The 27696-nt window shown below is 44.0% G+C and overlaps 2 protein-coding genes across 2 annotated transcripts in view; both read left to right on the top strand.

Annotated features, from left to right (window-relative positions):
• dgkza (diacylglycerol kinase, zeta a) overlaps positions 1 to 27696 on the top strand; it is a 502369-nt gene that overhangs the window by 53277 nt on the left and 421396 nt on the right. The window lies entirely within an intron of this gene.
• On the top strand, positions 603 to 26839 carry LOC132874965 (uncharacterized). Its single transcript, XM_060911486.1, has 3 exons — positions 603 to 624; positions 22361 to 23364; positions 26175 to 26839. Exons 1-3 carry the CDS (start codon positions 606 to 608, stop codon positions 26670 to 26672), a joined length of 1521 nt encoding a protein of 506 aa, XP_060767469.1. The 5' UTR covers positions 603 to 605; the 3' UTR covers positions 26673 to 26839.

Below are 27696 nucleotides of genomic sequence, written 5' to 3'. Positions count from 1 at the left end.
CCCAAGCAGTGAGGACAAAAGATACCTTAACCATGTAGCCTATGTACCTAAGATACATTAGCAATCTGGCATCCGTTACACCTACACAAAAAAAAAAAAAAAAATTCTGGGAAAAAAAATCAGTCTACACCATATTTTCGGCAAAGTTATCCAAGGCAAACATAAGTTTAAACTTTCCACTCTATTGCTTTGGCTTATCGAATGATTTTATTTTTAAAATCTCAGACAAGGTAGGTTACAACTGCACTGCTTCGAAAATGTAAATTTAACAGCTTCATGAAAGTGCACTGATGGTTACCATGGAAACCCTGTGTCTCCTGCACTGCGTTCCTCCCCCGAGTCGTGCGCTCATTCGTTTTTGTGTTCTTGGTCTCAGAGCCGCGCGCACGAAACACACAGAAGACAGAATCATCGTTTAACATAATTAACAATGCACTTTTTATGGAGATGTTTAAATGTTCTTTATTTTTTTATCCAGTTGAATATTTAGCATGCAAATGTATTTTCAGCTCTTTAAAAGGACCAAGGTCTGGACCGCGGGGGCCTCATAGCTGGCTGCGGCCATGGAGATGAACAAGACACTAATAGGAAGATAAGACAGTTCAATGGCAAATGGAAGTTCAGGTGAGATTGGCTAGTTCATAGCAAAACCAAAAATACCATGTACTGCAAAGACTGTAGAAAGTCTGGCAAAGACAGGCACCAGTAATTTTAAACTCGAAACTATAAAAAGACCACGAAAAGTCAAATGCACACATCGGTACTATAACATCAAAACCGGCGAAGACGGCTAGTTCACTACAGGACAGCATTGCTTTCAAGTCCCTGGCTGTCATGAAGTCGTCTGAGCTGGAGAGGATGGAGCTGCTGTTTAGAAACGTTCACACGATTGTAAAGAAGTTGATCTCGCCCCAGTTATCAACTTATGGCATGCTGGAAGCCTCAGGTCACGAAGACCATTTTTCATGGACCATTCAGACTCATCTGATGATTTAGATTAGATAAAACTTTTATTGATCCCTTTGGGCGGGTTCCCTCAGGAAATTAAGAAGATGCAAGCAAGGGGGCAGTTGCCGTTTTCGAGAATGTGGGCATCGATCCCACTACCTCTTACATTCTCTAAGCAAGCGCTGTACCACTTGAGCTAATTCCCCTGAATGCAATGAGGACATTTAATGTCTCTCTTTACGCGCACGCACGCACGCACGCACACACACACACACACACACACACACACACACACACACACACACTATTAATAGATAATACATAATATGCATAATAATACTTGATAATACACAATACGTGCATATCAAAACATCAAATGTTTTTCAATGATACCAGTAAATGTTTTGAATTGGACTTTTTATATTAGAACCAGTTCAGTTGTACTGAAGGGTATTTTTCATATTATACGATATTTCATATTGTAAGGGGCTTGAATTTGAGTTCAATAAACAGAGTACTCTGTTTATATTTTTGTCTGAATTGGTTGCATGTTTTCATATAGGGAGCTACCTTAACAGCACTGAATACTTGAGTGCTACTGTAGAGATACATTATACGCTGCCATTCATAATTAAATCTTGATCTTCCGAACTTTTAACGCATCATGGTGAAGAAAAAACTGCGATTTTGTGGCAACAAAATTGTGGTTATATATAATGTGTACACATACATACATGCATACATGTATAATATAAACTGGACTTGTTTCTGTTTGTTGCATGACAAAGTTTAGATAGCAAATATTCCTTTACAGGTTACACATTTATTAAAATATTCTTAAATTGCATCATCTGGAAAAGCCTCATTATTGTTTTCTTTTTAGCCTCCATTTTTGTCCTCCTTTATAGTCATTCTCTTGCTATTTTTTAAAAAGCATGTAATCCATATTAGCCCTCTGTAATTGACACTCTTCTAGCTGCTTGTGGCCCTAGTAGAAATATTTTGTCTTGTTGGGATTAAGTAGGAAGAAGTTACTCAGCTTTATTCGCTTTTAATTTTGTATGCATAAAGTAGTGACCATTTTAACAATTTTACACTGTTGGCAAGAAGTCAGGATGTCCAACAAAGTGTTCTAATCTGTCAAACAATATTGTGATCAGTGGTTTCCACATGCGCACGGAGGTTAAATAATGCAAGCAAGGAAACGCAAACCTGACCAGAAATCTCATCTCATTATCTCTAGCCGCTTTATACTTCTACAGGGTCGCAGGCAAGCTGGAGCCTATCCCAGCTGACTACGGGCGAAAGGCGGGGTACACCCTGGACAAGTCGCCAGGTCTGACACATAGACACAGACACATAGACACATAGACACATTCACACTCACATTCACACCTACGGTCAATTTAGAGTCACCAGTTAACCTAACCTGCATGTCTTTGGACTGTGGGGGAAACCGGAGCACCCGGAGGAAACCCACGCGGACACAGGGAGAACATGCAAACTCCACACAGAAAGGCCCTTGCCGGCCCCGGGGCTCGAACCCAGGACCTTCTTGCTGTGAGGCGACAGCGCTAACCACTACACCACCGTGCCGCCCTGACCAGAAATCTGTATGAGGTTATTTACTACTTTAACCAGTGTTGTCTCCGTATTTTGATGAGGCCTAAATAAATTATTCTGATGCAAGTATACTCATAGCTGCTGTGCTGCAACCTTTTCAGGCATCTTGAAGCTAAAGGGGAGGTTTAATATTGACCTGTAGTTTTACCAGTGGACTTAGTTCAAGATCTGTCTGTCTGTCTGTCTGTCTATTATTTTTTTAATCAGTGATGAATCAGAACAAATGCTAAGGCAGAAATTAATTACCTTTTTATGGAAGTTTGATTGCTTACAGCGTTTATATAGTAAAATGTGTACGGTAGGTGGATGTAGTAGACAAGTTGATTTTGAGGATGAAGTTGGTAAAATTATTTCAGTCTAATGGATTATGGTAAAGGGTTTTACTTGTTTTATTGGTGTGGTTACATTGGCTTGTATTGTTGAACTGTATGGTAAATTGTCTGACTTTTCTGTCTTTATGAATTTCATGATGATAAAATACAACCCTAAATCAGAAAAAGTTGGGACAGTATGTTGAAATTAAAACTGAAAACAATGATTTGTAAATAATCTTTGACCTGTCTTACATTAAAACAACACAAGCACATTATTTGATGTTTTACCTTATTAATTTTCTTTTTACCAAAATAAACACATTTAAATTTTGATTTTTGCAACACATTTAAAAAAAATTGGGATGGTAGAGCATTTACCATTTTATAATGTTGCCATTCCTTCTCACAACACATAAAAGATGCTTAGGGACTGAAGATGCCAAGTGATGAACCGTTTCAGGTGTTATTTTATCCCATTTTTCCTGCAAACTGGTCTTAAGATGTGCAACAGAATGGGGTTGTCGTTATCATATTTTTCATTTCATAATTTGCCATACGTTCTCTATTGGGAACAGGCACCCTCTTCTTCTACAGCCATGCCTTTGGAATGTGTACAGAATGTGGTTTTGCATTGTCTTGTTGAAATATCCCTGGAAAAAGTTGTTGTTTTGAAGGTAGAAGATGTGCTTTTAAAATCTCAATGTACTTTTGTGCATTAATACTGTTATCACAGAAATGTAGATTTCCTTTTCGAAAGGCACTAACACATCCCCATACCATGACAGACCCTGGCTTTTGGACTTGTTGCTAGCAAGTCTGGATGGTACTTTTCATCTTTGATCTGGAGCACATGGCATTTTTAAAAATGTCGGTCAGTCGGAAGGAACTAAGGAAGGGAGGAACTAGGGAAGGAAGGGAGGAACTAGGGAAGGAACTAAGGAAGGAACTAGGGAAGGAACTAACTAACTGGAATAGCATGGGTGCAAGTTTTCCGGCATGTGCCGGAAGTTCCGTTTTTTTCGGTTCTGTAAAAGTCATTTTTCTAAATCGTGTAAATCCGTTGAGATTTCGGGGTGGGTATAGGGGTGGCCCTCTCACTGTCTCACTCTCAGCATATTACCGGGTTACCGCGGTACAGTCTCTGCACGAGACAAATCTTTTCATCTCGTCTTCGCCACAAACCTCATTCAATTTATACGTCGCTCACCGACGAGCGGTCCTGACTAGCCTGTTGTTTCACGGTGTTCTACATGTGTGGTGATATGTTTCACGCACGTAGCACGTTGTTCGACCAAATCAACACAGCTATTCCCATGAGTCGCCATTTCTTTTGGTGCAAGTTAGAACAGTGCTTTTGATTGGCTCGCTGTTAACTGCCGTCCAATGAAACTTCAGCTTTTATAATAAGCCTTATTTCGCTTCCCTCCCTTGCGACAGATCCACGTGCTTTGCTTCTGGTTGCTGATCAAAACATGTCAAAATGAAGTTTTTATCGGAAGGCTCCAATACAAAAGAATTAGAAAAGACGTCAAGAAATAAATGGAGATGGGAATGGTTAAGCGAGTGTGACAAAAATGGTGACAAATGGGGAATATAGCTGAGAAAACCGGACGTCCCGGGAGTTGCGTATTGTGACTGCTGTTCAAAGACTATCAAGTATGGCTCCAGCGGGAAGAAGGGACTTAAAAGTCACGCCGATGAGACTAATCACTTTTCTAATTTTTGTGCTATGTCGTATTAAGTGAATTCAAAGCATTTATTGGTGATTTTTAAATTGTCATCTGATATTGTGTGATGTGCAAATGCAATGTGCTTTCTTCTAGAATTGAAATTATTCATCACAAGTATCTGCTTTTATAAACGTTGGTTTTTTTTTTACATTTGATTACCTTTCAGTTATTAAATAAAAGTAAGGTAGGTCTTGAAATAAGTTTGTTAGCTTTTTTTTATCATCTTTTCGAATGTGGTTGTTAGGTTGAAAACTCATTTGTAGTCAATAATGGATTATAGATATTTTTGTATATGGAAAAAGCTGAATCTTATTTGCTAAAATCCAGGAGTTTCTGAGGACATCAAGACATGTGGCCCCTTATTTTAACTCAAGCTGTGTATATATTGTAAAAAAGGTATCACAGCAAAAGCATATTAAAAATGGTTGTTTCAACATTTAAATTAGTAGTTGCTAGATGTTTTGAAATATCAAGCCTTGTACTTGAGATATTATTTCAGATGAATTGATGAAATGTATTAAACATTTGATGTGAATATGCAAATCAAATAACTATTAATATTATAAATGTTTGCATGAGAGACAACCATTTTAACTTGTAATTTAATTTTTTTTTGAGCCAAGGGGGGGGGCTCACCCCCCCTTTGTAAACACACACACACACACACACACACACACACACACACACACACACACCCCCGCATGGCTGTGCCATGCATGTCTGACTTTGTCAGACTTTTCAGGTTTTTGAAAATTTTATACTTGCACCCATGGAATAGTGATTCGTTTGACCACAATACACATTTCAATTGTGTTCTGGCCCATCCCAGATGCCTCTGAGCCCAGAGAAGTTGACGGCGCTTCTGGATACAGTTAACATAAGGCTTCCTTTATGCACAGTCAAGTTTTATCTGACATTTGTGAATAACTCCATATTGTACTGCTTGATAAAGGTTTGCCAAAGTAATCCTGAGCCCATGTGGTTATATCAGCTATCGATGAATGACGGTTCTTGATGCAGTGCCGTTTGAGGGATCGGAGATCACGGGTGTTCAGCTTAGGCTTGGATGCTTGCCTTTTATGCACTGAAATTCCTCCAGATTCCTTGAAACGTGTAATGATCTTATGCACTGTAGAGGGTGAAATATCCAAATCCCTTGCTAGCTTTCTTTGAGGAACATTGTTTAAATATTTAAATACTTTTTTTCATACATTTGTTGACAAACTGGAGATCCTCAGCCCATCTTTGGTCCTCAAAGACGAGGCCTTTCCTGGATACTGATTTTGTACCAAATCATGATTAGAATCATCTGTTGACATCACCTGCTTCAAATCAGTGTTTGTTTTACCTCATTACTAGCCCTAAATTGCCCCATCCCAACTTTTTTTGGAATGTATTGCAGGCCTGAAACACAGGAATGGATGTATGACGAGACAAACTGAATGAAGTTGACAAGGCAAAACATGAAATGTCTTGTTCATAATGTATGCAATGAAAATATGAGTCAAAGTAAATTTAGAGGTCACAGCTTTCTGTTTCATTTACGTTTTACATACTGTCCCAACTTTTTCTGGTTTGGAGTTGTAATTCTGGCCCTGGCTGTTTCGTACTAAAATCCATGAAACAAATATTATGTAAATAAAACCTGAGTGAAGCTTGACATCAATTTATTTATTATTATTATTATTACTTGGCTTGTTCTCATGATGTGTAGCAGATGCATTTATGTGATCTGCTATACCATGTGGTGAAAGGCAGTGTTTGTGCAGATTAAAGAAGTACCTGAATCAGTATTCAGTCTGTGTTTCTTCCCTTCAAGCCCTTCCACTTTATCTTATGCTAATTTTCCACACTAATGACCTTTTTAAATTATGCATTGGATGAACCTGCCACCTCTGGCCTAAAACAAAATTGCTGAATAATTGTGACAATGGCTAACATTACCCCATGGCATATCCTGATGTTTCCAGCTTGATTTTAAGCAGATAATATTGATGGAATGGATTATTCAGAGGCAGAGAGCGATAATGCTTGCTTATGAGACACTGATAGATGTGCAGCATACTGTTTAATATTAACTGTGAACTTGCAGCCTGTATATCACCTCCTGTCTCCTGACTGTGTGTCTGTGACTGAAAGCATTAAATGCTGTCATGCTAATGCTTTTGAACAGTTACTGAGCTCTCTGATCAGGTAATGGTGAAAGGGAGACATGTTTTTGGTGTGTGTCTGTCTCTCAGAAGGGAGCCGTCGGGGCCTTCTAGGCCTTCAGAGAAGGCCCAAACATTTCAAATGTTATATCTAATTTTTCATTTTTTAATTGCTTTCATAATTATTATAATTATTCTCTTCTAATTTGGCCTTATTTTCTATCAAATTTGCTTCAGAAATGAAAGGGTAACTGTCCTGAAAACATTAGGGTTATCTAGAACTGGGCGATAAATCGATTTTATTAATTCGAATTTACAGTTAAGGACCATGTGTTTTTTATGAAAATCGGTTTTCTCTCAGTTTTAACTTCCGCCACAGACGCTCCCCTCTGCGCATGTGCAGAATGGATCAGGCAGCAGGGACGGATCGGGCACTGACACTATAGCCCTCCTCCCGTGCGCTTGCCATAGACACACACAAACAACATGGGAGTGATTGGGGGAAAGCCGCAACTTGTGCCCAAGAAAGGAGTAACTTCCTCCGTGATCTGGAATTGGTTTGGTTTTGCGGCATCGGACGCAGACCAAACAAGTCCTCATTATGCCTCCGCCACCGTAAGGTGCAGGAGGCATTATGTTTTCGGGTTGTGCGTGCGTGCGTCCCGAAACCTTGTGAACACAACATCTCAAAGGCTAATGAAAGGAATTTCACCAAACTTTCACCATTTGTGCGCTTTGGGACAAACATGAACTGATTAGATTTTGAGATCAAAAGATCTAAGGTCAAATGTCTGTCCGAACACCTTGTGAACACAATATCTCCAAGGCAAATGAAAGGAATTTCACCAAACTTTCACCATTTGTGCACTTGGGGACAAAGATAAACTGATTGGATTTTGAGATCAGAAGGTCAAGGTCACTGTGAGGTCAAATGTCTGTCCGAAAACCTTGTGAACACAATATTTCCAAGGCTAATACAGGTGATTTCACCAGGTCAAGATTACTGTGAGGTCAAATGTCCATCCCCAAATCACAACTTAATAAGGCGTGTAGTCTACTGGGCAGAGGCATCCCCATCGACGCCGTTGGTGTCGAGTTCTATCTAGTTGTAAGGTGTTTGAAAACGGTTGCTTCCAAAGGAAGCAGCACGACAAATTTTTTCCAACACCTTAAACAGAAGCATGCAGCGGAGTGGGAGAAGTGCTGCTCCCAGCGGAATGAAAACAGTTGCAGCATGAGCACACCATCCAAAGTAAAGCAAGCAACTGTCCCTGACACGTTTTCGAACTGTGTGCGTTATGATAAGAATGGGGCACAGTGGAAGGCAATCACAGATGCTATCGCAATGTTGAATGTTTATTGCAAAAGAAATGGTGCCCATACATACGGTGGAAAAGTCGGGATTTTTTTCCCCTATTTTGTTAGTTTTATCGAAAAGGACACAATTTTATTTCTCATCTCGTTATCTCTAGCCGCTTTATCCTGTTCTACAGGGTCGCAGGCAAGCTGGAGCCTATCCCAGCTGACTACGGGCGAAAGGCGGGGTACACCCTGGACAAGTCGCCAGGTCATCACAGGGCTGACACATAGACACAGACAGCCATTCACACTCACATTCACACCTACGGTCAATTTAGAGTCACCAGTTAACCTAACCTGCATGTCTTTGGACTGTGGGGGAAACTGGAGCACCTGGAGGAAACCCACGCGGACACGGGGAGAACATGCAAACTCCACACAGAAAGGCCCTCGTCGGTCACGGGGCTCAAACCCGGACCTTCTTGCTGTGAGGCGACAGCGCTAACCACTAGTCCACCGTGCCGCCTACAATTTTTTTTAATTTAATTTAAATTTTTTTTTTTGAGGGGGCATTTATTTATTTAAGTTTGAGGGTGCATTGTGTCCGTGCCAGTTTGAAACTAAGCTATGTTGGAGAAAGCTTTCTAAAAAAGTTACTGTATGTTCTCATTGTTTACAATGCCATGGTCTGCCATCTCATCTACAAGCTTGTTTTTTGGCTGCTTTTTGGTTTCTGGTTGCACTTTAACCCCAAAGGGGAAATTTAAGTGAAAACTTGTTTTGAAACTTGTTTTGAACCATTTCTTTGTCATCTGTAGTTTGATTTTTAGTTGAGGGAAAAAATAGATTAAAATCGAAAATCTGATTTTTTGTGAAAAAAAAATTTCATTCTCATTATCTCTAGCCACTTTATCCTTCTACAGGGTCGCAGGCAAGCTGGAGCCTATCCCAGCAGACTACGGGCGAAAGGCGGGGTACACCCTGGACAAGTCGCCAGGTCATTACAGGGCTGACACATAGACACAGACAATGGTTGGTTGAAAAAAAATCAATTTTTTTTTTTTTTTAGGCCATATCGGCCAGCTCTAGGGTTATCCCCATCTCATCTCATTATCTCTAGCCGCTTTATCCTTCTACAGGGTCGCAGGCAAGCTGGAGCCTATCCCAGCTGACTACGGGCGAAAGGCGGGGTACACCCTGGACAAGTCGCCAGGTCATTACAGGGCTGACACATAGACACAGACAATGGTTGGTTGAAAAAAAATCAAATTTTTTTTTTTTTAGGCCATATCGGCCAGCTCTAGGGTTATCCAATGATGTATAATTTTTTTTCTTTGTCTAGGCTGAGAAGTGTTTAGCTCACTCATTGGTTAGGACTTCATTGCTGGGACAGAAGGCCATGGCAGTGTATGTTTATGTCGGAAGTGACAGATGAATTAATCAATCAGATTTTGATTTATCGAGGGAGGGACCAAAAATGGATCGCCCTCAGCCTTGTTTCTGATGGGATGTTAGTGTAACACACCTGTGGACATTATTGTGCTTGGGGAGTCTGGAAATTAGTAAGCTGCCTTTGTGTGAATCCTGCAGGGACAATATTTGTTCATTTATATATATATATATATATAGTGCTGTTAAGCGATTAAAATATTTAATCGCGATTAATGTCGCGACTGTCATAGTTAACTCGCGATTAATCGCAATTTAATCGCACATTTTTGTCACATGAAAAACCATTGTAATTCTCTTATCGGCATAAAAAAGTGAATGGGCTTGCTTTGTACCAATGTTTTTTTTTAATTTTTTTAAATTTTTTTATTTTTTTATTGCAGAGCATAACACGTCTTGTCACAGCCACTGACATCCATAACTTCCATATTAGATGAGAAAACCAAGGGATGAAAAATAAAGTGCATATCACTGTGAAAATAAAAAAAATGTTTTATTTTACTCTTCATTAGTTTTGAAGAGAAGTATTTGCCATAAAAGAAGAAAAAAACAGATAACAAAAAGAAAAACATTCATCATACGTTCAAAAACGTTCATCATAGTGTGGCACTGTATTCTCTAATTCTCACTGCTTATAGCTATACACCTACCCGGTGGAGATGAGCTGGGAAACTGAAGACTGAAGGAACAGTATTGAAAAGTATTTTTCCAGTCTCACCTGTGAAAGGTAATCCCATGTGATCTCGTTTGGACGGTAAACCTGTTGGTACAGTTAAACGCAGCGCGCGACAAGCCTCAGCAGGAACTACGGGTGACTCGCAGGGCCAAATTAGAATTTACATTAACGGCACTATTTTTTTTAATCGCGTTAAATTGAGATCGCGTTAAGGCGTTAACTTTGACAGCACTAATATATATATATATGAGTGATTCTACGCTTATGGGTACTGAAATGGGGACATGAACTTATTTTTAAAAATTCACCTAAAACCATTTCTTTTTTTTACCATCAGGTCACAAAACATGTAATCTTTAATGAATGATATGTTAAAAGATAACTTTAATTTTCTGAGATGTAATAAAAACATATTTATATGCCAAAGTCAGAACGTAACAGAAGTGTTGTGGACATGTATATTCTCAATTTTAACAATGTAGAATTACTTTTTGAAACATCGGAAGGTGATGTTTTAGCAAATATAATTAATAAACATGTGTAGTAGAATAAACATACACATTCTTTCAATAAGATTAACATGGTATATAGCTAGATTGTAATTAATTTGTAACAGACGCGAGATGGACAATCGTAACAGAAGTAATGTAACAGACATCATTTTGGAACTCATAGGCTTGACTTTGGCATATAAATATGTTTTTATTACATCTCAGAAAATTTAAGTTATCTTTTAACATGTCATTCATTAAAGATTACATGTTTTGTGACCTGATGGTAAAAAAAGAAACGGTTTTAGGTGAATAAGTTCATGTCCCCATTTCAGTACCCATAAGCGTGGAATCACTCGTGTGTGTGTGTGTGTGTGTGTGTGTATATATATATATATATATATATATATATATATATATATATATATATATAAAATATTAGTGCTGTCAAGCAATTAAAATATTTAATCGCGATTAATGTCGCGACTGTCATAGTTAACTTGCGATTAATCGCAATTTAATCGCACATTTTTGTCACATGAAAAACCATTGTAATTCTCTTATCAGCATAAAAAAGTGAATGGGCTTGCTCACCGTTCGAACTACGGGGGTACTCGGGGGATCCGAGATTCCCTGAAACAGACATGAGATCCCTTGAAAACATGATTTGGGAAATGTTGGGGGGTCTCTAAAATATTGGCAAAATGATGTTTATTGATATAGCAATCGTGTGTAACGGGAAGCATTTGCATATCCGAAGTGAGCGCGCGATCGGAGATCCGCGCTCTGAGACAAGCGCAAGCACCCCCCCAAGGGGAAAAAAAAAGGGACCCCCCGAAAATATCGGCATAGTTTGAACACTGGTTGTACCAATTATTATTTTTTTTTTTTATTGCAGAGCATAACACGTCTTGTCACAGCCACTGCAAAGTGGGGCTGGAGCCGCCGATGGGAAAACGATCGGAGCACCGTGGCTCTTCGGGGGAGGGCAGAGGACTCTGGCTGTGCGGGGCGTGGCATCATGTCACAGAGCGTTAATCTCGCGATAAAAAAATTATCGCCATTAAAATTGAGTCAAGTTAACGCGTTAATAAAGCGACATTTTTGACAGCACTATAAAATATATATGTGTGTGTGTGTGTGTGTATATATATATATATATATATATATATATATATATATATATATATATATATATATATACACACACACACACACACACACTGGTGCTTGAAAGTTTGTGAACCCTTTAGAATTTTCTATATTTCTGCATAAATGTGACCTAAAACATCAACAGATTTTCACACAAGTCCTAAAAGCAGATAAAGAGAACCCAGTTAAACAAATGAGACAAAAACTATTATATTTGGTCATTTATTTATTGAGGAAAATGATCCAATATTACACATCTGTGAGTGGCAAAAGTATGTGAACCTTTGCTTTCAGTATCTGGTGTGACCCCCTTGTGCAGCAATAACTGCAACTAAACGTTTCCGGTAACTGTTGATCAGTCCTGCACACCGGCTTGGAGGGATTTTAGCCCATTCCTCCATACAGAACAGCTTCAACTCTGGGATGTTGGTGGGTTTCCTTACGCTTCAGGTCCTTCCACAACATTTCGATTGGATTAAGGTCAGGACTTTGACTTGGCCATTCCAAAACATTAACTTTATTCTTCTTTAACCATTCTTTAGTAGAACGACTTGTGTGCTTGGGGTCGTTGTCTTGCTGCATGACCCACCTTCTCTTGAGATTCAGTTCATGGATAGATGTCCTGACATTTTCCTTCAGAATTCGCTGGTATAATTCAGAATTCATTATTCCATCAATGAGGACAAGCCGTCCTGGGCCAGATGCAGCAAAACAGGCCCAAACCATGATACTACCACCACCATGTTTCACAGACGGGATAAGGTTCTTATGCTGGAATGCAGTGTTTTCCTTTCTCCAAATATAACACTTCTCATTTAAACCAAAAAGTTCTATTTTGGTCTCATCCATCCACAAAACATTTTTCCAATAGCCTTCTGGTTTGTCCATGTGATCTTTAGCAAACTGCAGACGAGCAGCAATGTTCTTTTGGAGAGCAGTGGCTTTCTCCTTGCAACCCTGCCATGCACACCATTGTTCAGTGTTCTCCTGATGGTGGACTCATGAACATTAACATTAGCCAATGTGAGAGAGGCCTTCAGTTGCTTAGAAGTTACCCTAGGGTCCTTTGTGACCTCACCGACTATTACATGCCTCGCTCTTGTAGTGATCTTTGTTGGTCGACCACTCCTGGGGAGGGTAACAATGGTCTTGAATGTCCTCCATTTGTACACAGTCTGTCTGACTGGATTGGTGGAGTCCAAACTCTTTAGAGATGGTTTTGTAACCTTTTCCAGCCTGATGAGCATCAACAACGCTTTTTCTGAGGTCCTCAGAAATCTCCTTTGTTCATGCCATGATACACTTCCACAAACATGTGTTGTGAAGATCAGACTTTGATAGATCCCTGTTCTTTAAATAAAACAGGGTGCTCACTCACACCTGATTGTCATCCCATTGATTGAAAACACCTGACTCTAATTTCACCTTCAAATTAACTGCTAATCCTAGAGGTTCACATACTTTTGCCACTCACAGATATGTAATATTGGATCATTTTCCTCAATAAATAAATGACCAAGTATAATATTTTTGTCTCATTTGTTTAACTGGGTTCTCTTTATCTACGTTTTGGACTTGTGTGAAAATCTGATGATGTTTTAGGTTATATTTATGCAGAAATATAGAAAATTCTAAAGGGTTCACAAACTTCAAAATTCTTTTTTTTTTTTTAAACCCAACATATGTTGTTTATTTTTTGATGTAAGAATGTTTTGACACAGATCCGCTGCTTGTATCGGCTCAAGTATGGAAATTAGCGTCGTAAAATTTTGTGTGAAAAGTCGGTTGTTTATCTGAGTAGCCATTTGGCTGGGTACGAACTGGTGTATTATTATGTTGTAGGCATGCCAGAATTCTTTCCCCTGTCTCGGTGTCTCTGATTAGTCCTGTCATTCATTTGTTTTCCAGGTATGTTTGCCTGACTATGTTAAGAAAACTCTTAAGATCTGTCAAACAGTTTATTCATTACTGTATGGTTTATTTCATTTATTGTACATTGTAAACTACGCTATATGATCAATATTAAGTGCACGACTATAATAGTCTGTTTTATCTCACACAGTGTCATGTAGCCAGCCTACTGAACAGTATGTAGCCTACAGTATGTAAATGTTTTATTTTATTTATTTTTTGTGCTTGGGATGTCTGGAAAGGGGGATGCCAGAATTTTTTCCCTGTCTGTGTCATTCATTGTTTTCCAGAATAAATGCTGACAGATCAACTCTTTGCCTCTTCTGCATCATCTATTAGCCACACAGAGATTGTTAGTTATTATTGGAGGAACTGACTGTTTATCGTGGGTTACACACACTCGCCCCAGTATTTTTCACTCAGACTTAAGTAGAATAGAATAGAGTTTATTGCCATTTGCACAAATGCATTGCAGTACAGGTACATTGGAATTCTTCTGCGTTTTCCATGAGTCCGCTTCATAGACATTATAATCTTTAAAAAAAAGGGGGGGGGGGATTTATAAATATATACGAAACAATAATATACATTCTAAAATTAAAAAAACGCACTATAATACACAATTATAACAGAGTGAGAGTACTAGATAGTTTAATGACAGCCTTGCATAGCTCTGAGTGCAACTGTATAGGTGCTGGCGAGTGGCCTAGTGGTTAGCGTGTCCACCTCTCAATTGGGAGATCGCAAGTTCTACTCATGGTTGGGTCATACCAACGACCATCATAAAAAATGGTGCCTACTGTCATCTGGCAAGGCACGCTACAATACAGATGTGAGTGGGGAGTCAAACTCTCGCAGTTACCGGAGGACTAGCCCCCCACTGTAACCCTAGCTATATAATGTAGGCGAGAGGCCGAGGGCTATGAAATGGACATCGGTGCTGCCAAACCCGCCATGAATGGTGCAGGAAGGACTTTGAACTGTATTGGAATAAATATATAAAAAAGTTATAAATATCTGTCTGCAGTGGTATTGCACATATTGGGTATTACACAAATTGAGTGAGTATTGCACGTTTTGGTTGAGGAGGTAGAAACAGAAGTTAGAAAATCCAGTTAAATTGCACATTGAGACATTGTGTGTGGGGGGAGAAGAGAAGAAAGTGTTCAATGAGGTAGTTAGCTGTCCAGAGTTTGAGTGGGTTGTGGTAAGAGGTACTTTATTCCCTCCTTAATGTTCTGTGCCACCAGCCTAACAGTAGAAGGAAAGAAGCTATTATACAAGTGGGCCCTATGAGTGCTGATGCTTACAGGCCTGTGGGGTCTCAGGTTGTAGCCTGTGTTCACCCACTTGAACAAAGCATAAGCCAGGTGGTGTTTGTTTTTAAGGATGCTCTGTGCTTTCCTTCTGCAGCGCTGGGTGTATATAGTGTCAATGGAGGGGAGATCAGGGCCAATGATTTTTCTCTGCTGTTTTAATCACCTGCTTCAATGATTTCCTTTCAGCCAGGGTGATGTTACCATACCACACTGTGATACCACTGCTGAGAATGCTCTCAACAAGTCCTCTATAGACTTAGATGAGGGGCTGGTGTCTAAGTCTGGCCTTTTTCAGCAGTCTGATGAAGTACAGCCTCCGCTGGGCTGTTTTCACTAAAGTTGCAGTCTTTTTCGCCCAGCTGAGGTCTTCTGAAATGTAAAGGCCTAGGAACTTATAGCTGTCAGTCCGTTTCACCTCAGTCCCCCTGATGGTGAGAGGCTGCAGAGGGGGGGCTCTCCTCCTATTATGAGTTATTTTGTTTTGTCTATGTTAAGGACAAGATCATTGTCCTCTCCATAGATAGTGATCTTGTGAACCAAGTCCCTGTATGACGACTCATCCCTGATCGTGTTAAAGGCAGAGCTGTAATCCAGGAACAATAGCTGCACATATGTGTTTTGTGTGTCCAGGTGTTGCAGGATGTAGTGAAGTGCCAGTGCTACCGCATCATCCACTGATCTGCTCATGTGGTAGGCAAACTGAAGAGGGTCCACTGTGTCTGGAGCCACAGAGTTTGTGTTGTAGAACCAACTTCTCCAGACACTTCATGGCAACCGATGTCAGTGCCACAGGTCTAAAATCATTCATTGTGGTTGTTTGTTTTTAAAGACTGGCACTATGACAGAGGACTTGAAGATGTGTGGGACTGTTTCCTGCGAGAATGAGGTGTTTTAAAGATGTCCGTATACACCTCTGCCAGCTGTTCTGTGCAGGCCTTTAGGACTCTCGGTGCTACATGATCAGGTCCCTCTGCCTTGCAGGGGTTCACCTTCCTCAGAGCCCTGAGGACCTGTGTGTGTGTCACCTGGAGTGCAGTATCCATTGGGTCGCGAGGGGTCTTTAAGGAAGCATCTCTGTTGTGTTGGTCGAATCTGGCGTAGAAGCTGTTGAGGTTGTTCGGTAGAGGGATGTCCTGGTTTACCGCTCTGTTTGCATCCTTCCTGTAGTTGGTGGATCCCCTGCCACATTCCTCTTACGTTGTTTTCCCTATAGCAGCTCTCAAGTCTCTTGGCAGCCTTGATGGATTTTTAGAGCTCATGTTGAGCATGCTTGTACTCTGTGATGTCTCCTGACTTAAAAGCCGTGCACCGGTTCCTGATTTTGATGCACACATCCACGTTGAACCAGGGCTTCTGATTGGGAAACACATGAATACTCCGGGAGTATATGCAATATGGAGGATGCATATGGAAGTACACCAGTCAATGTAGCTGCTGACAGTATCTGTGTACAGTGAACCCTCGTTTATCGCGGGGGTTACGTTCCAAAAAGGACCCGCGATAGGCGAAATCCGTGAAATAGTCAACTTAATTTTTTTTACAACTATTATACAATACAAATGTAAAGCATTTGTTTAAGAAATAAAAAAAACGTTCTTGCAAATAACTGACAGTTTTTAATACTTTTAAAATAATAATACTGTAATAATACTGTAAAATAATATTTTTAATAATGAATACGAGGTTAGACACATTGCGACTCGCGTATTTCACAGTCCCTCTGACTGTGCCTCTTTGTCCTGACTCCGCTCCGCTGTAGCGTCATTTTCTGCTGAAGGCTGTGGTGCAGGTGTCTTTTTCCGAGAGAAAAACATAGTTATGGGTAGTTGTTGGCACTCTTTTTTCTTCTGGGCAAGAAGATTCTTGTAAACAGACATGCCACCTTCGATTATATTTGAAAACTGTAACGAGCAACACATCAACGGGTCCCATTCTTGTGCCACTCGCTGAAGTTCAGTGTTCTGAACACAATGCACTGTAAAAAAAAAAAAATCCGCGAAACAGCGAAGCCGCGAAAGATGAACCGCGTTATAGCGAGGGTTCACTGTATTCATGTATATTATCTGTGGCCTCCATAAAAATGTTCATGTCTGTGGCCTCCAAGCAGCCCTGCAGTTCTGCCAGTGCATTTTCAGTTCACATCTTCACGATCCGGACTGTGACTGGGTCTGCTTTAAGCCTCCTGGTATACAGTAGGTGGGTTGAAGCAGAATGGCAAGGTGCTCCCACACCTTTTGAGTTGTCTTGCTGGCTTGAGGCGCTTGCTGGGGCGCTTTTGCATTATGGCGCCCCTTGAGGCAGACGGGTTTGCTCGCCCTGCTCTTGAATGCTGGCTTTTTCTTTTTTGTGTATTTTCTGTTCTTTCTGCAGTGCACAAATGTCATGCACTGCTAATATATAACAGACATGCACTGCTGGACAACGCTAACATACAGCCATTTGGAATTTACTGGCTTTATACCACTGGAGCTACAGCTCCTTGTTCGCTCCTGCAACCACCACCAGCCCCAGGAAGGCTCTGAAGCACCGGGCCCGAGTGAGCATACTGACCCCAGGAGAGTGCTCCGGAGATGGCGACGACGACGCGGGGGGGCCTCCATGCTAGGCTAAAAGCTTGCGCTAGCTGACCACTGCTACCGAGCCTCCTGCTAGCCAACGTGTGGTCTCTGGAAAACAAACTGGATGAATTAAGAGCCGGAATCACAGCTTGGTGGGAAATAAAAGAGTGTTATGCTTTAATTTTCACCACGACCTGGCTCTCAGACAAAATCCCAGAATGCGCCATTCAGCTACAGACTCACTCTGTACATCGAGGAGACTGGACCACAGCCTCCCGTAAGGCTGAAGGGGGAGGTGTGTGTTTTATTAACAACTCTTGGTGTGGATAAACAGTGTTTTATAAGCACTTTTTGCCAGATGTGGAGCTGTTATTGCTGAAATGCTGCCCCTATTATCTACCAAGGGAATTCACTGCTGTGTTTTTGGCCACTGATAACCCCCCCCCCCCCCCGCGAGCTAACTCCACAGCAGCACTCGGTAAACTCCACGATGACATCAGCGTGTTAGAGACGGCTCATCCTGACGCTGTTTTTATCATCGCCGGTGACCTTAATCAGTGCAATTTATGGAGTCTGTTCCCTAAATATTATCCACATGTGGACATCTCCACCTGTGAGAACACACTAGACCATGTTAACAGCAACATATGTAGTGCATCCAGGGCCGCCCCTCGCCCCCACTTCGGACACTCGGACCACATCTCTTTGTTCCTGTATTCGGCCTACAGACAAAGACTAAAACAAACAAACCCTGTCACCAAACAAGACCAAACTCTGGAGCCCAGAGACTGAGAGCACCCTTCAGGACCGTTTTGCTCTGACAGACTGGGATGTGTTTAAAGCTGCAGCCACTTTGGAGGACTCTTCTGTCAGCATACAGGACTATGCTGAGTATGTGACTGGGTACATCAGTACATGTGTCTGCAACATTGTGCCCACCATACAGATCAGGAAGTTTCCCAACCAAAAGCCCCGGGTAAACAGTCAGGTACAACGTATGCTGCATGCTCGCTCTCTTGCGTTTAGATCAGGCAATGAGACGGAGTACAAAGTGGCGAAGTACGGACTGAGGAAAGCCATTACAGCGGCCAAGAGGCAGTGCAGAGAGAAGCTGGACTGCTTCTATTCTACTGCTCACCCCAGGCAGATGTGGCAAGGCCTACAGTACATCACAGACTACAGGACCAGCACCATCAGCTCCACAGATAGCCTGCCGGATGACCAACACTTTCTACACCTGCTTTGAGAGCTACAGCACAGAGAGGAGGCGCACGCGCGCACACACCTGGACCACCCAACCCCTCTCCCCCCCCACCAACAGTCTCATCAGGCCAGGTACACAAAGCTCTGAGGAAGATCAAGAAGGCTCAACAGCAACTGTACCTCCCGAGGAGGCTGAGGAAGTTTGGTATGTCGCCCAAGATCCTCAGCAACTTCTACAGCTGCGTGATTGAGAGCATTCTGACCAACTGCATCACTGTGTGGTACGGCAGCGCTACAGCTACGGGCTGCAAACGCCTGCAGAGGGTGGTGAAGACTGCTGAGAGGATTACCAAAACTCCACTGCCCTCTCTGCAGAACATTGACCACCGCAGAGTCCACAGGAGAGCTGCCTCCATCCTCAAAGACCCCACCCACCCCCAGCGCATGGACTGTTCACACTTCTACCCTCAGGCTGGAAGTACAGAAGTGTGAAATGTCAGACTAAAGAACTCTTTCTTTCCCACCACCATCAGACTCCTGAACAACTGACAGGAGTCTATAACCATGGACTACCTCCCTGTAAACTGTCCGTGACTGTTTACATCTGTTTATATTTGTTTGCACATTACTGCCCTTTTTGCTGCGGTTTCCTTGACTGTTTACATCTGGTTACATTGTTTGCACATTACTGCCCTTTTTGCTGTTGCGTCTGATCATTGCCTTATTTTATATTACACTACCTATTTTGCACTACATTTATTTTGTACTATACAGGGTGTTTGCTGTTTTTTTTTTTTTTTCCCTTTTTTTTCTTGCTTTTATTTTGCACTATATTGCCTTTACTTTGTATTTCTTTCGCCTATTTATTTATTTGTAATTGGTATTCATGGTGGACAGCAAACTAAGAATTTCATTGTGCAAGAGGACATGTCCTTACTGTGCATATGACAATAAACATTTTGAACTTGAACTTTGAAGCTACCAGTGGTACAAGCCCCTGCCAGCATAGCTCTCAGGGTCATTGGGATACACAAGCTGCTCTGCTACAACAAGGCACCAGTCCAGGGAACAGTGTGTTGAGTATATACAGCAGTCTCAAAAGTAGCCGGTCACCGGTGGCAAATCGCCAGCTATGGCTTGTTATGCCGCCGGCTATTGTCAGTCGAGTCACAAAATTTAATATTAAATATTTCTGACAGCAAAAAAAAAGTTGTGAACGTAAATTACATCCACTATGTCATGCATGTCCGTTGCTGCGTCAACTGTGTTTACATCCTCGACATGAGTGCAGCCATTACTGCCGCCTGTGTTGCCAGATTGCGCGGTTTCCTGCCCAATTTGGGCGGTTTTAAGTGCATTTTGGCGGGTTTTGAACATATTTTGGGCTGTAAAACGTCAGCAGTATCTGGCAACATATTTTTTTTACTTAATACAAGAAATTAATGGATGCCAGCGTTTTTGCCAAAATGGTATTTTATTTTCCATTGTTTAGGCAGCTTCAGCATCATACTGTGAGATTCTGTTCAAATTGATTTTTTTTCTTCTATGAAGCCTGAGCCATTTATTTCATTAGTTTATAATTATTGTTTAATTTACTCTTCAGGAGAGACTGCCTGCACACAGTACTAGTATTAATAGTTTTTTTTTTTCTTACATGAAAGCTGAGGCATTTATATTATATTTTAAGGTAACTTCATGTTGTGCTGTGAGGTTCTGTGCACTTTAACTTTTGAACCAACAGGTGCATTTGGATAAGTAAAGCCTATTTTTCTGCATTTTTCTGCATAGTCCTGGTAATCTTTTATATTGGTAAAGTTGTTTATAGGACCATTTCTCAGTGTCTGTTTTTTTAATCAATAGTTTTTCAGTAATAACTTAATATTTAACATCATTCAATTTTAAACAACCCCCGCGCCTCCCCCATAGTCTCCAAAATTTCTGTGGGAAACACTGGCGTGCATAACAACGCTAATCAAGCTTAAGCTAGACGACCCACCTCAAATACCCGTCCCGGGTAAATGTTATCCCAATTTTAGATGGCCTGTTCCAAACCATCCCGCCCCATGAAAAATTCGTACTTGCATATCCATCCATCCATCCATCCATCCATCCATCCATCCATGCTTTGCGTGCATTATTTCTGCCGCTGGCAGACATTTTACCATTTTGCACCCTGCTGTAAATTATTTGTACCCTGCTATTCTCCCAAACTTTGAAGCCCCTGTATATATGCAGTGTACGCACATGCTTTTTTTTTCTTTTTCTTGCTGGTGCTTTTAATACACGTGGATTGATCTGATTGCTCATAGAAAACTGGATAAAACATGGTTTGTGAGGAAGCTGACTTTTATATTGGAAACTTCTATAATGATGATGGATTCTCACGTCGTTGATGACACATGAGTATCCAGCGACACAGTTAAGGGTGATTTATGGACGTCAACAGAGTGTCGCAGGATGACCTGCACCTGAGTGGATTATAGTGAGAAGTGTGTGCACTCCCAGTCCCGCTCTCTCATTCTATACGAGTCATCTGCTATCTGGTGCAAAAGTTGCCACAAGGAAAGTGGCTCGCAAGGATGCAGGTTGTATGTCGGAGTGACCTTCTCCTAGGTGGATTGCCTTCCAAGGCTTGAGAGCCCCACCTGCCCACAGGGGGTTTGCGTGTTGGCCATTGGCTCACAGGAAGCTCATCTGCACCTTTGACAGGTTTTGTTTTTTGTCCTGCTGGGCGATATGCCACCCTCCTCACCAGCAAGGAGCTAGTGGGGGAGCCGGTTTAGACGCCGACCACCCATCCATGCAGTAGGTTGTACTGGGTTAGTGTTATCAGTAGCAGCGTCACCGACTCTGACTTAACAGTAGAAATTTCTGTAATAGTACTATTGCAAATGCCAATATGGTGATATCAGTCAATCAACATTACATTGTTCAACATTTGCAATATTGCACACTTAGACTGTGTGTTTTATTTTTTTTCTCTCTCCGGATATCACAAAGACACTTGAAGATAACTTTTTAGGCATGTCAGTTAAATCTGAATGCATTTATGAATGTTTATATAAAATGATTTGGCAGATGTGCTTCCAAAAAGGACACCATCCAAGCTCACAGATGAGTAGCTTGCTCAGAGATCCAACAGTGACTCAGGCAGTCCTGGGGTTTGAACTTGCAATCTTCTGATTACTAGCTCAGAATTGCTGAACCCCACGGCCCCTGTGATGAACAAGGTTCTATGGAGAGGGGTGTTTATTGGACCAAGCAGAGGACAAGCTCTTTACGTTCTCTTGAGTTGTTTGTGCCATGACCTCATTTTAACGTCCTCATCACCTAGTTAAGGGATACATAATTGGTACATATCATAATGCATTCAGCAATTTACTGCAAGATCAACTGTAATCTTCTGTTTGGTTTGAAATGGCTTGGGGAAAAAAAAATCACATTATAAGAAAACATGTTTTTAAATGGCAGGGACTTGTGCTACTCACAGAAGTGAAATTGGTTTGAAATTTAATCAGATGTTTTTTGTATGGATAGAGCAGAAGCGTTCTCAGCAAAACCAGCACCAGGCGCTCATCACGCTCCGAAAGGAACAAGATCGGCGCTTCGAAGCCCTGGTGCTGGCCCAGCAGGAAGATCGCGAGGCGTTCCGGCATCTCCTCGCGTCGGCGGGGTCCACCAACATCCCGGCCGCGGGCCCGTCTCCCCTCACCGTGACCAAGATGGGCCTGCAGGACGACCCCGAGGCGTTCCTCGCATTGTTCGAACAGGTCGCCGAAGCCTCGGGGTGGCCGATGGAGCAGCGCGCGGTGCGCCTCCTCCCCCTCCTGACGGGAGAGGCGCAGCTGGCCGCGCTACAGCTCCCCGTCGACCGCCGGCTGGCCTACGCGGACCTTCGCCGGGCCGTCCTCCAGCGCGTGGGGCGCACACCAGAACAACAGCGCCAGCGCTTCCGCGCGCTGCGGTTGGAGGAAGTCGGCCGGCCGTTCGCGTTCGGCCAGCAGCTCCGGGACGCCTGCTGGCGGTGGCTGAGGGCCGACAATCGCGACGCCGAGGGAATCATCGATCAGGTGGTGCTGGAGCAGTTCATCGCCCGCTTACCAGCCGGAACCGCAGAGTGGGTCCAGTGCCACCGCCCGGCGTCGCTGGATCAGGCAGTAGGACTGGCGGAGGATCATTTGGCGGCTGTTCCGGCGGCAGGACAGCTGACGACGTCTTCTCTCTCTCTTTCTCCTCTCCCTTCTGTGTCCCGTCCTCGCCCCATTCCCCCACCACGGAGACGGGGGCCGGCTCCACCCCAGCCGGCCCGCCGCACCCGTGGTGCCCTCTCGTTTCTCCCTTCTGTGTCTGTCTCTCCCCCAGCTCAGGTGAGTGAGCCCCAGAGCACCGGTGCAGAGGGAAAGCCCGGGCCGGTTTGCTGGCGCTGCGGGCAGCCGGGCCACCTGCAACAACAGTGCGCAGCAATGGAGGTGGGCGCGGTGGTATGGATCCCCGACGCGCCAGAGGTTGCCCTCGATCGGGCCGGAGCGTATCGCATACCGGTGAGTGTCCAAGGGGCTACATATCAGGCGTTGGTGGATTCTGGTTGCAATCAGACCTCGATCCGCCAAAGCCTGGTGCAAGACGAGGCATTGGGGGGAGCACAGGGGGTGAAGGTGTTGTGTGTGCACGGGGATGTTCACAGCTACCCTTTGGTGTCGGTCCACGTATTTTTCAGAGGGGAAAAATCTATAGTGAAGGCGGCGGTTAATCCTCGCCTTATCCACTCTTTAATTTTGGGGACTGATTGGCCGGGATTTCGGGGTTTAATGACGCGCCTAGTAAAGAGTGGGTCCTGCCATTTGACATGGGGAGGTCCCTGTGTCACTTTGGCTGGAGCTGCTGTCGCAGAGCCGTCTACGTCATCTCCGCGACAGAGTGAGGAGCCGCCGGCTCGTCCTCTTTCTGTTGGGGAATCCCTCGCGGATTTTCCATTAGAACAATCGCGAGACGAGACTCTGCGACATGCGTTTGACCAAGTGAGCGTAATCGATGGTCACACGCTCCAGCCAAACGCCACCCCGTCCTTCCCCTATTTTTCTATTATGAAGGATCGATTATATCGAGTGACGCAGGACACTCAGACGAAAGAGCGAGTCACACAGCTGCTAATTCCAAAGAGCCGCTGGGAATTGGTATTTCAGGCGGCTCACTTTAATCCCATGGCTGGATACCTAGGGCAGGATAAGACACTAGCCCGAATAATGGCCCAATTCTATTGGCCGGGGATTCGCGGCGATGTCCGTAGGTGGTGTACGGCGTGCCGCGAATGCCAGTTAGTAAATCCAGCGGCCATTCCAAAAGCGCCTTTGCGCCCCCTACCATTAATCGAGACCCCGTTCGAAAGAATTGGGATGGATCTCGTCGGGCCATTAGATCAGTCAACACGAGGGTACTGTTTTATATTAGTTCTGGTGGACTATGCAACGCGATACCCGGAAGCGGTGCCTCTTCGCAATATCTCAGCATGCAGTATTGCGGAGGCCCTCTTCCACGTCATCTCCCGAGTTGGAATCCCGAAAGAGATTCTGACTGACCAAGGCACCTCGTTTATGTCACGAACACTGAGCGAACTGTATGGGCTATTAGGTATTAAGCCGATCCGCACCAGCGTTTATCACCCACAAACGGACGGTTTAGTTGAACGGTTCAATCGCACCCTCAAGAATATAATTAAGAAATTCGTAAGTGAGGACGCACGTAACTGGGATAAATGGCTCGAACCCTTGTTATTTGCAGTGCGAGAGATCCCCCAAGCCTCCACGGGGTTCTCCCCATTTGAATTGTTATACGGGCGTAAGCCGCGCGGCATTTTAGATGTGCTGCGAGAAAATTGGGAGGAGGGACCTTCACCGAGCAAAAACGAAATTCAGTACGTTATGGATCTGCGCGCAAAACTCCACACGCTCACCCACCTAACTCAGGAGAATTTGCGGCAGGCCCAGGAACGGCAAGCCCGCCTGTACAACAAGGGCACGCGCCTTAGAGAGTTCACTCCGGGAGATAAGGTACTCGTACTGTTGCCCACGTCGAGCTCCAAATTAATCGCCAAGTGGCAAGTACCCTTTGAGGTCACACGGCGAGTCGGGGACGTCGACTATGAGGTGAGGCGAACGGATGGGGGGGGGGGGGGCGCTACAGATCTACCACCTCAATCTGCTTAAACTCTGGAATGAGGAGGTCCCCGTGGCGTTGGTGTCGGTAGTTCCGGAGAAGGCGGAGCTGGGGCCAGAGGTTCAAAAAGGGACATTGGCATCACGTACCTCTCCGGTCCCCTGTGGAGACCACCTCTCCCCGACCCAACTCACGGAGGTCGCCCAGTTGCAGGCCGAGATTTCGGATGTGTTCTCGCCCCTGCCCGGTCGCACTAACCTCATAGAACACCACATAGAGACGCCCCCGGGGGTGGTAGTGCGTAGCCGCCCTTACAGGCTACCCGAACACAAAAAAAAAGGTGGTTCGGGAAGAACTTCAGACCATGCTCGAAATGGGCATCGTCGAGGAGTCCCACAGTGACTGGAGCAGCCCGGTGGTCTTGGTACCCAAGGCCGACGGGTCGGTCCGGTTCTGTGTGGACTATAGAAAAGTCAACGCGGTGTCTAAATTCGACGCGTACCCAATGCCTCGTATTGACGAGCTGCTCGATCGACGAGGCACAGCTCGCTTTTACTCGACACTGGATTTGACGAAGGGATATTGGCAGATCCCCTTGACTCCATTATCCCGGGAGAAAACGGCCTTTTCCACACCGTTCGGCTTACACCAATTTGTCACACTTCCTTTTGGGCTGTTTGGGGCGCCCGCTACGTTTCAGCGGCTGATGGACAGGGTCCTCCGGCCCCACGCCACCTATGCGGTCGCATATCTTAACTATATCATCATTTATAGTAACGACTGGCAGCGGCACCTGCAACACCTGAGGGCCGTCCTTAGGTCGCTGAGGCGGGCGGGTCTCACTGCCAACCCGAAGAAGTGTGCGATTGGGCGGGTGGAAGTACAGTATCTGGGCTTCCACTTGGGCAACGGGCAGGTGCGTCCCCAAATTAATAAGACAGCAGCGATTGCGGCCTGCCCGAGGCCCAAGACCAAAAAGGGGGTTAGACAGTTCCTGGGGCTGGCTGGCTACTATCGTAGGTTTATACCTAATTATTCGGACGTCACCAGCCCGCTGACTGACCTCACTAAAAAGGGGGCGCCAGATCTGGTCCAGTGGACGGAGCAATGCCAGCGGGCCTTCTCTGAGGTAAAGGCTGCACTGTGTGGGGGGCCACTATTACACTCCCCTGACTTTTCTCTCCCTTTTGTGTTGCAGACCGACGCGTCGGACAGAGGGCTGGGGGCGGTGTTGTCCCAGGAGGTGGAGGACCGCCCCATCCTGTACATGAGCAGGAAGCTGTCGGTGCGTGAGGGGCGCTACAGCACTATTGAGAAGGAATGCCTGGCGATCATGTGGGCGGTCCTCGCCCTCCGTTACTACCTGCTGGGGCGCCCTTTCACCCTCTGTTCGGACCACGCGCCCCTCCAGTGGCTCCACCGCATGAAAGATGCCAATGCGCGGATCACCCGTTGGTATCTGGCACTCCAACCCTTCAATTTCAAGGTGGTCCACAGGCGGGGGGCGCAGATGATCGTGGCGGACTTCCTCTCCCGTCAAGTGGGAGGGGAGTCGGCTGCGGGCTGGACGGGCGCCCGGCCTGAGTCGGGCGGTGGGGGTATGTGGCAGCGGGGGCGTGGTCAAGCGCCGGTCTGTGACAGGAGGGCAGAGCCAGGGAAGGTGAGTGGCAGAATCACTACACCTGACGGTAATTAACCTGTGTTTGTGTGTCTTCCCAGTAACCGCGCCCTATTTAAGGAGGCAGAGGGAGAGCAGAGGAGAGCTCTTCCCCCGGACAAGAACACAGCGTGTGTGTGTGTTTATCTAATAAGAACGATTGTTATGCTGAAAAGTCTGGCAATAAAAGCCTGTCGTTACCTGAAGCTTTGTCCTGCCGTCCTCTGTGCTCCACCCACACCTATGAGAGCTCTACAGGGATTAACCTGTGTTTGTGCATCTTCCCCAGTGACCGCGCCCTTTAAAAGGAGAGGAGAGCAGAGAAAGGGAGCTCTCTCTCCCCAACCAGAATGTGGTGTTTTAAATACATAAATGAGAACAACACAGAGCACTATAATATAATATCAACAAATAATAATATATTGGAAAACTTGGCGTACGAGTATTGAAAACAGATATACTTACTATCATGACTATAGCACCCAAAATATGTCCAACATGCTTTCTGTATTTTAACCATTTATGAGAGAGAAAGCATTAGGAGCTTCATATTGACTAGGAATCAACTTGAAAAAAATGAATTCCGTAAAAATCACGTGCACGGCTGGGAAGTGATAAAAGGCTGAAAAGCTAGCAATAAATATTTCATTGAGAACTCAGTTCTGGCCCGCCGTGCTTCTGTGCTCCACCCACCTGGTCCAGTACCACACGTGATTACCGCGATATTCAACGAGATGCGTTATATGCATGCGCAGTAGTGAAAAAACCAACAGCCTGACTCGTACACGATATGATTCGGAATTCTTCGGTATTTTCCGTCCTGCCGATAAACACATCGATTAACACAGACACGGCATGCGCTTAATATGTGGCGGCTTTAGTTGACGGTGTGTCTGAATCTTCGCTTCATATATATTTTTTATTTTCAACTAGCCAGCCGGGCTGGCTAGTGACAGGAATTACCCGCCAAATGACAAATTAAGTTGCCTCGGGCGACCAGACCACCGCGAATTTCAAGCCGTGTGTGTGTGTGTGTGTGTAATTTTTTATTTATATATATATA

This window comes from Neoarius graeffei, chromosome 27, assembly GCF_027579695.1.
Source record: "Neoarius graeffei isolate fNeoGra1 chromosome 27, fNeoGra1.pri, whole genome shotgun sequence".
In the NCBI taxonomy this organism is placed as follows: Eukaryota; Metazoa; Chordata; class Actinopteri; order Siluriformes; family Ariidae; genus Neoarius; species Neoarius graeffei.
This window is presented reverse-complemented; position numbering and strand designations above follow the sequence as displayed.

What these genes read in the sequence shown, in the direction of transcription:
- LOC132874965 (XM_060911486.1), top strand. An exon ending in CCGGAGCGTATCGCATACCG is followed by an intron (nt 23,365 to 26,174) that starts GTGAGTGTCCAA and finishes TTTGTGTTGCAG; the next exon opens with ACCGACGCGTCGGACAGAGG.